Below are 12500 nucleotides of genomic sequence, written 5' to 3' on the forward strand. Positions count from 1 at the left end.
CCTGGACACAACCACAAAGATTGTCACCAAATGGATGGTAAATGGTAAATGGTAAACGGACTGCACTTATATAGTGCCTTTATCCAAAGCGCTTTACAACGGCCTCTCATTCACCCATTCACACACCCATTCACACACCCATTCACACACACATTCACACACCAATGGCGGCAAGCTACCATGCAAGGCGCCGGCCCGCTCACTGGGAGCAATTTGGGGTTCAGTGTCTTGCCCAAGGACACTTCGACATGTGGCCAGCCGGGGCTCGAACTGCGATCATTAGACGGTGGCTCTACCTCCTGTGCCACAGCCGGCCCATAATATTGTCACCAGCGCCGTCTCCGTCTCAAATGTTTTGTTGTTGTTGTTTTTAGTTGTGTAGTAGTTAACTGTTTCAGGATTCAAGATTCTAACTCAAAATGTATGTTTTGGAGTACCTAAAATGAGCATGACTTTGAAATAGAAATCTTCATTTTAACACCCTTCATTGTGGACATTTTGCTAGGAAAATGCAACATGCTGTTTCTCAACTCTCACCTGAATTCAAACCAAAAGTTAAAATATCCATATAATAATAATAATAATAATAATAATAATAATAATAATAATAATAATAATAATAATAATAATAATACATTAGCGGCATCAAAGCGGCCAAGGCAGAGCACAGAGAGAAGATTGAGGAATGCCTCCTGAGCAACGACTCCAGGCGGATGTGGCAGGGGGTTCAGCAGATGACAAACTTCAGAGCCAACAGGCTCACAGCCGCAGAGGACGACCCCCTGCTGGCGGGAAAGCTGAACACCTTCTACGCCCGGTTCGACGAGGGGCGAACGGAGGTAACCGCAACACAAACACCACTCTCTCCAGCTCTCAGCAGCCTCACCCTCACAGAGCATGAAGTGAGACGCGTACTGAAGGCGGTGGACCCCAGGAAAGCCTCGGGGCCGGATGGCGTCCTGGGACGGGTGCTGAGAGACTGCGCCGACCAGCTGGCCGGGGTTTTCACCAACATCTTTAACCAGTCCCTGTCCCAGGCCACCGTCCCACCCTGCCTAAAAACCTCAACTATCATCCCAGTCCCGAAGAAAAGCACGGTGAGCTGCCTAAACGACTACCGCCCGGTGGCACTCACACCAATCATCATGAAGTGCTTCGAGAAACTAGTCCGGGCCCACATACTCACACGCCTCCCGCCCTACCTGGATCCATACCAGTTCGCCTACAGAGCCCACAGGTCCACAGAGGACGCCATCGCGACGACTCTCCACGCCACTCTATCCCACCTGGAGAGGGGAAACAGCTACGCGAGACTGCTCTTCGTGGACTTCAGCTCCGCCTTCAACACCATCCTTCCAGACAGGCTAGTGACCAAACTACTAGACCTGGGTCTATCACACTCTATATGTGCGTGGATCAAGGACTTCCTGACCGACCGCCCCCAGAGGGTGCGGGTGGGCCCCCACACCTCCACAGCCCTCAGCCTCAGCACTGGGTCCCCCCAGGGCTGCGTGCTAAGCCCCATCCTCTACAACCTCTACACCCACGACTTCACCCCCGTCCACCCCAGCAACTACATCGTAAAGTTTGCAGACGACACCACCGTGGTGGGATGTATCTCGGGGGGGGACGAGGCGGCGTACAGGGATGAGGTAGAGCAACTGAGCAAGCTGTGCAAGGTTAACAACCTGCTGCTGAACAAGTCAAAGACCCAGGAATTCATCGTAGACTTCAGGAGGAAAAAGTCAGAGATCCAGCCCCTGCTCATCGACGGAGAGAGCGTGGAGAGAGTCTCAACCCTCCGATTCCTGGGACATCACATGCGGGATGACCTGACCTGGAAGGACAACACAAAAGGCACCATCAAGAGGGCACAACAGCGGCTATACACCCTGAGATGCCTCAGGAAAGAACACAACAAGCAGGAGATACTGGTGGCCTTCTACCGCGGCGCAGTGGAGAGCATCCTCACCTACGGCATCTGCAACTGGTTCTACAGCTGCACAACAGCGGAGAGAAATGCGCTACAGAGAGTCGTGAGAACAGCACAGAAGATCACCGGCGCCCCCCTCCCCTCTCTGGAAGAGCTGTACAACACACGCTGTCTCAGGAAGGCCTCCAAGATCTCCAGGGACCGACCCACCCTGGGCGCGTACACTTTATCAGGCTGCCCTCGAAAAGGAGGTACAGGACCCCGGCCGCTAAGACAAACAGACTGAAGAACTGCTTCTACCACAGGGCCGTCAAGGCCCTGAACACAGCAAAGGCCTAAGTTCTGGGCCCAGGACAGTCTGGACGGATTGTATGGCAGCTAGTGCTGAGGCACAAACATGTACATTTCAAGCCTGCAAACTGTGACACTTTAAATAACGTGAAAAAATACTTTTGTGCAATATGACAACCCTAGTTGACTATCTGTGCAGTATAGTACAGTGGATTGTGTACATAGCCTTTATTTATGTAAACCAGCTCCTTACCTTCGTGTGATTTTATTCTTTTTCTAAAAAAAAAAAAAAATTCCCTTTCCTAACACCAGGGGAGCCACCCCTCCTAAATTTCGTTGTTTGGTACCTGTACTGTAGCAATGACAATAAAGTCCATTCATTCATTCATTCATTCATTCATTCATTCATTAGACTTTTCTAGACACTCAAAGACGCTTTACAAACTGAAAAATATCATATTTATATTTATATATCATCATAATATCACACGGCTACTTGGCAAAATGCTAACAGGAGAGGCAATGAGAAAGTAAAGACAGTATATTGTTATATATATATATATATATAGTCATTCCACAGTACTGTACCTGTTTCACGCGCTGCCCAGTGGGACTGTCCGCGATGGTGAACCCGAACCCCTCCGACCCCTTCACCATGGTAACCGTCAGCAGCTCCACCTGGATCGACCCCCCGGCGATCCCCGTCGCCCCCGACGACGCCATGGAGACGTTATCGTCGTGAGGCGTGAGGGTGGGAGCCGACCCGGGGGTGGTGGGGGGGAGGGAGGAGCCGTCCAGGTGGGTGTCCCCGGGGTGGGGGGCTCCGGGCTGGGCCAGGGCCTGGGGGGGCAGCTGGGAGCTCAGGGACAGGTACTCCAGGTAGGGGTCGTAGCTGCCGCGGCCGTTCACCACCAGGGGGCGGTGCTCCATGCCCATGGGGGTCAGGGAGGCGCCGGCGGCCCCGCTGGGGTCCTCGGGGTCAAAGGGCAGGGAGTACCCCCGGCAGAGCACCAGGGTCACGCTCTGGCCGATGGGCACCGACTGGAACAGCTTGACCACGTCAGCGTGGGTGGTGCCCAGGACACAGATGTCATTGATGTAGACGATGACGTCACCTGTAGGGGGGGGGGGGGACGGGACGGGACAGGAAGAGGAAGTGGAGGTTGGAGACTGCGTCATAGAAGAGTACCAGGAAGTCGACTAGTAAACGGACCTGTGTTCAGTACTCAGGGGGGATAGTGGATTTGATCACATGGGGACGATGTTAGCATCCCCCCAGCGTCAGTGACTTCAGTGTCAGTGACTTCAGTGTCAGTGACTTGGTAAAAATGTCATTGCATGTGTGCGTGCCCCGTCCCCCTCCCCTCGCCCACAGTATTTTACTCAATATGCGCAAAACTAAATGTTGAAATAGCAGTAATACCACGTTCATTGATAAAATGACATAAGGGATGGAAAGGGGGGATGGCAGTTTTAGAAGGGGGATGATTTTGACTGTTTTTATTTCAGGGGGGGATGCCATCCCCCCTCATCCCCCCTCAACTCGAGTGCCGCCTGTGTTCAGTTACATGTTCACCTTGAACAGGGGGTAACGGTGTCATGAGTTTAAGAAAAGACGGATATTCACGTCCCCTACAGGCACACACAAACATAACCAACAGTGAGAATATATAGTACACACTAGGTGAAGACGTTCTATAGTGCAGAAACACACTGATGTGTCTCTGTCAGGAGGGCCTGATGACTTTGTAGAGCGTCACAGACACAGAGGCCCTGCGTGTCAGTCTGGCAGCAGACGTAACCAACAGGGCTGCTGTGCTCTACAAGTGTGTGTGTGTGTGTGTGTGTGAGGGTGTGAGGGTGTGTGTGTGTGTGTGTGAGGGTGTGAGGGTGTGTGTGTGTGAGGGTGTGTGTGTGTGTGAGGGTGGGTATGTGTGTGTGAGGGTGTGAGGGTGTGTATGTGTGTGTATGTGTGTGTATGTGTGTGTGATGGTGTGTGTGTGTGTGTGTGGCGGGGTCAGGTTGAGGACATGAAGACAAGGCAGCCATCTGGAGCCCCCCGAGGCCCACGCTCACACTGCTACATCACACACACACATACAGACACACACACACACACACACACACACACACATACATACAGACACACGCACACACACACACACACACACACACACACACACACACACACACACACACACACACACACACACGTACAGAGACACAACCCCTACACCAGGGTGACGGGACATCCATAATGACTGGGTTGCTGATGAGGGAGGTGTGTGTGTGTGTGTGTGTGTGTGTGTGTGTGCGTGTGTGTGTGTGTGTGAGTGTGTGAGTGTGTGTGTGTGTGTGTGTGAGTGTGTGTGTGTGTCTGCGTGTGTGTGTGTGTGTGTGTCTGTGTATGTGTGTGAGTGTGTGAGTGTGTGCGTGTGTGTGAGTGTGTGCACGCCACACGCCTTTAAACTGCTGCTTGACTCATGGAAAAGTACCTGACTCATGGAAGGGTGTTCTGATTCATAGAATACCCCCAAAAAAGACAACATATCCAAGATGACCTCCACCTCCATGAAGTGAAAGGAGGTCACTTGTGATGATACAACCAGGCTTGGGAGGACTGACTTTGTCCCCCCCTGGCCACTGGCGCAGAGGACAACGGATTTGGGGGTTCGAGAAGAAGCACCGTGGGAGACCGGACATGGCTTTGGAGTCTGGCAGGGTTCCTACAAGTTTCAACAAGTCAAATTTAAGACCTTTTTTAGATCTCTTTGAATAGAATTGTAGACCTAATCGCGACACCATATGATAGCTTTTTGTCATCCTCGAGGTGATGAAATTAGGGATTTCACTGCCTTACAGACAAAAAAGGAAGCGAATTGGCATTTTTTTGGTTCCAGCTTGATTCATTTCCGCGCAAATAGATGTGGTCGGACCGATTTCCTTGCAGGGTTTGGAATTTTTAAGACCTAGCACCTCATTTTTAGACCAAATAACTGACATTTTAGACCTTTTACGGCCTTATAAATTGGATTGCTGGATTGTAGACTTTACGGCTTTTTAAGACCAGCACGGGAACCCTGTCTGGTCGGCCCGCTCAGATCTCAACGACCTACGCAAGCGGGTGGGAGTGGAGTTGGAGGCGGAGCGGACCCACATCCCAGCAGCTACGGCGGACGTCATCAAGGACAACTGTCCTCTGCAGGAGACAGAAGCAGCTAAGCAACATCAGACTGACCTGAGGTGAACTCGCTGCTCTGGGATTCTGTTTCACGTTCTGTGATATCTGGCGGCCGTAGCCGACAGTGACCGAAGGACAAAGCCACGCATCTGCTACGATCTGTATGACTGTTATGTTGTTATATGTTTGGTTTTAGTTTTACTGTGAACCCACATCAAATATTGAAGTGTGTGTGTGTGTGTGTGTGTGTGTGTGTGTGTGTATGATGTGCTTCAGAGTACAAGCGAGCAGCCTTGTCTGCTGTAGTTAAAGTCACAGCCCCATGACAAATGCAACTGCCTCAAATCCTCTATTTCACACTTCTGGAGGCATACACACACGCATACACACACACACACACACACACATACACACACATACACACACATACACACACATACACTGCACACACAACCTTCCCTAACAGCAATGCTGCTCAGCTCAAATAGGCCAGCTAATCTCAGGCAGGGAGGGAGAGAGAGAGAGAGAGGATGTGTGTGTGTGTGTGTGTGTCTGTGTGTGTGTGTGTGTGTGTGTGTATATGTGTGTGTGTGTGTGTGTGTGTGTGTGTCTGTGTGTGTGTGTATATGTGTGTGTGTGTGTGTGTGTGTCTGTGTGTGTGTGTGTGTGTGTGTGTGTATATATGTGTGTGTGTGTGTGTGTGTTTGTGTATATGTGTGTGTGTGTGTGTGTGTGTGTGTGTGTGTGTGTGTGTGTGTGGTGTGGTGTGGTGTTTTGATGTGTGTGTGTGTGGAGGGGCGGGGTTGGCAATGTCAGAGAGAAGGAGAGAGCAAGCAAGAGAAGGGGAAATCAGGACAGAGAGAGAGAGAGTGAGGCGTAAAAAGAGAGGGATAGAGAGACAGAGAGAAGGAAAGAGGGAAAGAGTGAGAGAAACAGAGGAGAGGCAGTGGCAGATATATAGAGAGAACAAGATTGAGATGGACAGTGCCGCCAGGAGGAGCAACGCTGAGTGAGAAAGAAGAAAGAGAGAGTGGGGAGTGCATGAGAGAGAAAGAGACAGACAGAGAGAGAGAAAGAGACAGGCAGAGAGAGAGAAAGAGACAGGCAGAGAGAGAGGGGGTAGAGACAGACAGAGAGAGAGAAAGAGAGCAGAGAGAGAGAGAGAGAAAGAGAGAGAGAGAGAGAAAGAGAGCAGAGAGAGAGAGAGAGTAGAGAGAGAGGGGGTAGAGACAGAGAGAGAGAGAGAGAAAGAGAGCAGAGAGAGAGAGAGACAGAGAGAGAGAAAGAGAGAGAGCAGAGAGAGTGGGGGTAGAGACAGACAGTAAAATGAACAGTTTAGACACCAACAGTGTCCAGGCATGAGGCCAGATTAGCGAGTCTGTGGAGAGGACAGATACAGCCCAGTCCACCAGGCCACTCAGCAGCCATACATCTAATACCAGCTATCCTCTAGAGTCTACAGCAGGGGTCGGCAATAGGCGGCCCGTGGGCCATTGCTGGCCCGTCACCAATAATATTTGGCCCAGCAGATTATTTTGAGAATCCACTTTTTATTTTTTTATTTTTTTTTTTACAATATCGGACCGACAGTCCCACACCACGCCTATAATGTCCGAATAGAGAATCGACCTCCACCTGAATAATGCGTATTGTACTTTTATTCATGTTGAGAGTGAATGACACAGGGACAGACAATCAGGCAGCGAAGCGCACTGACGCTGAACCCCTCACAGTGAATCATAAGTAGGTGGACAAGGCGTGGTGCTGAAATAGCGTGTGTGGTTTGAAAAAAATAACATCAGCTCATTAAATCATTCAAACGTAATGTTTACGTATGTGACTGCAACACACATATGAACAGTAACAAAGCAAATTCTGTTTAATTTTCTGAAAAACATTGACAACAAAATCGGCGCAAAAGTGGTGGTAGGCCTATGCTCCTGAAACGACAGAACAAACGCGCTATTAGGGATAATAGGTACAATGAGCCATAAGCCATTCATTCAAAATATACAAAATACAATTAGGTTATTAAATACAATAACGACAGGCTTGGTACTCACGTAATGTGAAAAGTGGCATCTCCCATCGGTCAGTATTTGCTTGATATCTGGTGATATTGACGTCACTTTAATCCGCGGTTGTTTTGAAAACTAATAATATTCTTGATTTGATTATTGATAATAGTGATAACTTGAGTGTTTTCAAAGGGACATTTAGGCAGGTTTGTAATAACGGACACTGTATTTCAAATTAATTAGAGAGAGTCTCAACTATCGCAACTCTATAGTTTATGCACCGCCGCAACCTTCTTTCTACGATGCAACGATCTCCTGTAAGGGGTTCAGAGCTGTCTGGAGTTCCTCCTGGATTGACACAAAACTTTACTGAGGAGATTTCTGGACTAATTTGACAGTCCCACTATGCTTTCATACTCAGTGATTACTAATTAATAAGACCATTATGATAACGACATGGATCCATGTTGAGATGTCCGCGAGACATGCAGAGATTGTTTGTTATTTGAAGGGTATACCGCCATCCGCAGGCAGTTTATTTATTTATTTTATTTATTTATTTTTTATTTATTTTTATGCATCAATCAATTCCTCTCGTGCGTCTTTATCACATTCATTGACGAAAAGGACGACTCGCATGTATAGAAAGGGAACATTGTGAGCACGGAAAATGTGAGTCTCACAACGGCTTTGCATTGATGAAACCAGGTAGGATATATAGTTCGCTGTCCATTCCTCTTTAAATGCCCTGTTTTCACCGTCAACTTTCCTCTTTAGACCTTTGGAGAGTGACATGATGTTTCTCTTGCTAGCAGGTTAAATGTTTAGCTAACTTCACCCGACACGCAAACAACCAATCCAATAATAATGTGACCTTGTCTGGGAGGAGGGGGGAATAATTATCTGAATAAAACTATGTTAAATAATTATTAGAATAAGTTAGGCTGCGATACATCGTCAGTCCACACATTTATTATTCAAAACTATGGAAGAGGGTGAAACTACGTTTCAACGTTGTTGAGAATCACAACACAAACTCGCTAGTCAAGCCTAATACTGCAACGTAATGGATTGGACTACTACCTAGTTAACTATAACACTACTTTACATTGTTAGCAGGCTCACAAAACAAGCTGTGTTAGTTGACTAGCAATGTGTACAAGTATTAGAACGTGTCACATAGGGCTGTTACGATTATTCGACGTCGTCGACGTCACCGACTACGTCAATACGTCGGTTAGCGTAATATGCGTCGGTTAGTCGCCCAAAAAAAAAAGACTTTTTAAAAAGACTTTTTTTTTTCTTTTTTTTTTCTTTATTTTACCAGGCGAGACAATTAAGTGTATGAGTGAAAATGGATAGCTACTAGCTAATGTTACACAAGCAATGTAGCTCACCACAGTTCGTATGTCTTGTCTTCTGGTGTTAGTAACGTTAGCTATGTAGCTGGCTAGCTACGGTAGCCTATTGTCATTGTGGTGCGAGCACCTACTGTACGTTATCTAGCTCGTAGCTCGCATGCTACGTTAGCATCAATTTAGCTAATCATAACATAGCAGCGAGAGTAACGTTAGCTAGCTATGTGTTGTGGTGATGGACAGACTTCTAAATGGCCATGTTGGCATTCAAGTTGGCTAAACATAGCAGTGAGGTGGAGCCCAAAAAGTTATTTTTTTTTTTTTTTTTTTTTACAGTACAAAACTTATCGTTAGACTTACCGATAAATTAGTCGTTAGACTAATCGAATAACCGACAAAATAATCGCTAGATTAATCGTTAGAAAAATAGTCGTTTGGGACAGCACTAGTGTCACATTTTTTTAACAATCAATTAAATTAGCCTTTGATTATGTTCTGGCCCGCCATCTAGTGGCTCAAAAAAATGTTGGCCCGAGGCCAAACCTAATTGCCGACCCCTGGTCTACAGCATATACATCTAATACCAGTTATCCTCTATAGCATGGATCACCTATCTATAGGGTGCCCGCCAGAGATGTGTTCCGGTATTTATGGTAAATGGTAAATGGACTGCACTTATATAGCGCCTTTTTTGCTGCTCCAAAGAGCTTTACAACGGTCTCTCATTCACCCATTCACACACACATTCACACACCAATGGCGGCAAGCTGCCATGCAAGGCGCTGGCCCGCTCACTGGGAGCAATTTTGGGGTTCAGTGTCTTGCCCAAGGACACTTCGACATGTGGCCAGCCGGGGGGTCGAACCGCCGATCTGCCAACCTTGTGATCATTAGACGGCGACTCTACCTCCTGCGCCACAGCCGCCCATATTTAGAATATCTAAGGTTCAAAAGATGTCATGAATCCATCTGTCAGATTATTATTGGCGAGTAGCCTGATGCAGGAGGAGTCAGACCTCCCTCAGTCAGAAAGCTGCAACCTTGCTGCGCTGGCAGTGCATTGGATGCGCTCTCTTGTCCGGTTAAATTTCAGGTAATAATTCCACTGGCATGTCCATATCCATATCCAGCTGTCAAGCTCGCAATTTTTCTGCGACTGGCCTCTGAATCGTCAGGGTATGACTGTTATAAAGCTGCGTGCGTTGTGTAATTGTGACGGCGAAGATTGTAATTATTTTGCAACAGCTACGGTTTCATTGCAGAAGAGGCATACAGGTTTTGCGTTACTGGAAGTTGCCGAGATGAATGTTTATTTTGTATTTATTTATTTACCAGGGACCGTGCACATTAATCAACAAATCAGTTTCCACATCAATGTAAATGCGCCAGAGTTAGATCATGAGCTAATTTCCATCTGTAGTCCCTGAGCAGGCTATTACAAAATGAATGGTGTAGTGTCATTAAAAACATCAGCAAGCACAACAAAGCGACACAACAGGCAATACACTACATGACAATGTAGTAATGTGTACTTGTCAGCAGTGGTGTAGTCTAGTGATACGCAGGACTACGCCGTATACCCACTAGGAAAGGCCAAGGATTTCCGTATACCCACTTAAGAATGTGTGAGGATACGTAACGTCGTTTTGTGACAGAAATGTCACACTTTCATTCATAAGATTCACCCCGTCTGTGTTACGAAGCACTTGACTTTTGGACCATTGGGACTGACTATAGCGTCATATACCATCAACGGGGGGAAATGCGACATGAAATATGTCAAAATGCAGCATTATCAAGCACAGATCAGCCTTATAACATGTAATGTTATATAACATTAGACAGGGAACGCAGATTTATTTTGATGGCGTTCCGAAATGAACGATATGAGGCTGGGAGGGAAAAATCACAGCATAACCACTAGAGAAAACTAGACTACACCACTGCTTGTCAGTCCATCCTTCATTAAAGCTCCACGTCAATTTTACGCTTCAGGTTCTTTGAGAGTGACATGTTGCATGATTGATGGTGGGTGATCTGGTCTAGTGGATATGTGGTAGACTCTCCAAATAGACATGTAGATCAGCGTGTAGCCGATGCTGCTGATGCAGTTACATAACTCACTGATATGTTTGTATGTTGGGAGTTGAGTGTGGCACTTTAAGGCTGAGTCTTACTAAAGTTGTGACATAGGAGATTTTACGTATCATTTAAGGGCCAGTTGATATGGACTGCGTTTGTGAAAGGTTGGTATGCCAGTTTGTGGAAAATAAAATGTTGACATTGTGTTTACACCCTACATTGTACATTATGTAAATCAGAAGCAGAGAGAGACCCTATAAAAACAAAGATATTCATTCCAAAATTACATGAATTATTGTTCTTGCATTAAGATCATTTTAGCTCTTTTTAAGAGTGTCATAGCAAAGGGTGAATACGTACGTACATGGGGTATTTCTTGTATTTAAATTGTAATAAATGTACTCATTCTGAGGTATTGTGTGTGGATTGATGGCAATTTTAAAAATGTTATTTAATCCATTTAGACAGGATGTTCATTCACCTGTGAGGAAGGACAGAACTATTGTGTTACTGTTGTGTTATTACTCTTATGGTAATATGACTAATTTGTGTAAAAATAAAAAAATAAAGCGTTATGTGTATGCACGCACAAGTGCATGTATGTACATGTGTGTATGTGTGTGTGTGTGTGTGTCTGTGTGTGTGTGTGTCTGTGTGTGTGTGTGTGTATGTGTGTCTCACCCGTGTCCATCTTGCCGTCCTGTGCCGCGGGGCCCTCTGGTATGACGCTCTTCACCTGCAGGAACTCGTCCGGCTCGTCTCCCCCGATGATGGTGAAGCCGAACCCCATGCTGCTCTTCTGCAGCGCCGTGGACAGGAAGCTGCCCTTCAGCTGGGTGGGGTCCCGCGTGAACGGAGGCTTCTCTAGAGGGGGGGGGGGAGACAGAAGAGAACGTGTGGGCATGTAAATGGACTGCACTTATATAGCGCCTTTATCCAAAGCGCTTTACAACGGCCTCTCATTCACCCATTCACACACACATTCACACACTGATGGCGGCAAGCTGCCATGCAAGGCGCTGGCCTGCTCACTGGGAGCAATTTGGGGGTTCAGTGTCTTGCCCAAGGACACTTCGACATGTGGCCAGCCGGGGCTCGAACCGCCGATCTGCCAACCTTGCAATCATTAGACGGCGACTCTACCTCCTGCGCCACAGCCGCCCCCTCTGTCTGGCATGTCATGGTGGTGCTTCACATAGGGTGGAGGAAGGATCCAAGCTTTCTGGTCCTGGGTGGCAGTTATAGATGGTAGGTATACCTCTGTATATAGTAGACAGGGGTAGAGATGGTAGTAATAGATTGTAGTAATACCTTTGTATATAGTGGGTAGGGGTAGAGATGGTAGTTATAGATGGTAGGCATAGATGGTAGTTATAGATGGTAGTTATAGATGGTAGGTGTACCTCTGTATATAGTAGGCAGGGGTAGAGATGGTAGTTATTGATGGTAGTTATAGATGGTATAATATCTCTGTATATAGTAGGCAGGGGTAGAGATGGTAGTTATAGATGGTAGTTATAGATGGTATAATATCTCTGTATATAGTAGGCAGGGGTAGAGATGGTAGTTATAGATGGTAGTTATAGATGGTATATTACCTCTGTATATAGTAGGCAGGGGTAGAGATGGTAGTTATA

At 47.0% G+C, this 12500-nt stretch overlaps 1 protein-coding gene across 1 annotated transcript in view; it reads right to left on the minus strand.

Moving 5' to 3' along the window:
* Positions 1-12500, minus strand: part of magi2b (membrane associated guanylate kinase, WW and PDZ domain containing 2b) — a gene marked incomplete at both ends in the record, with an annotated part of 102645 nt that overhangs the window by 19721 nt on the left and 70424 nt on the right. Inside the window, 3 exons of the mRNA XM_080545003.1 lie at position 1; positions 2813-3339; positions 11545-11727. The exon at position 1 is cut by the window's left edge and continues 171 nt beyond it. Of these exons, the coding sequence (XP_080401129.1) occupies position 1; positions 2813-3339; positions 11545-11727 (711 nt within the window). The remainder of the gene's footprint in view (positions 2-2812; positions 3340-11544; positions 11728-12500) is intronic.

This window comes from Nansenia antarctica, assembly GCF_963989245.1.
Source record: "Nansenia antarctica genome assembly, chromosome: 14".
Classification (NCBI taxonomy): Eukaryota; Metazoa; Chordata; class Actinopteri; order Argentiniformes; family Microstomatidae; genus Nansenia; species Nansenia antarctica.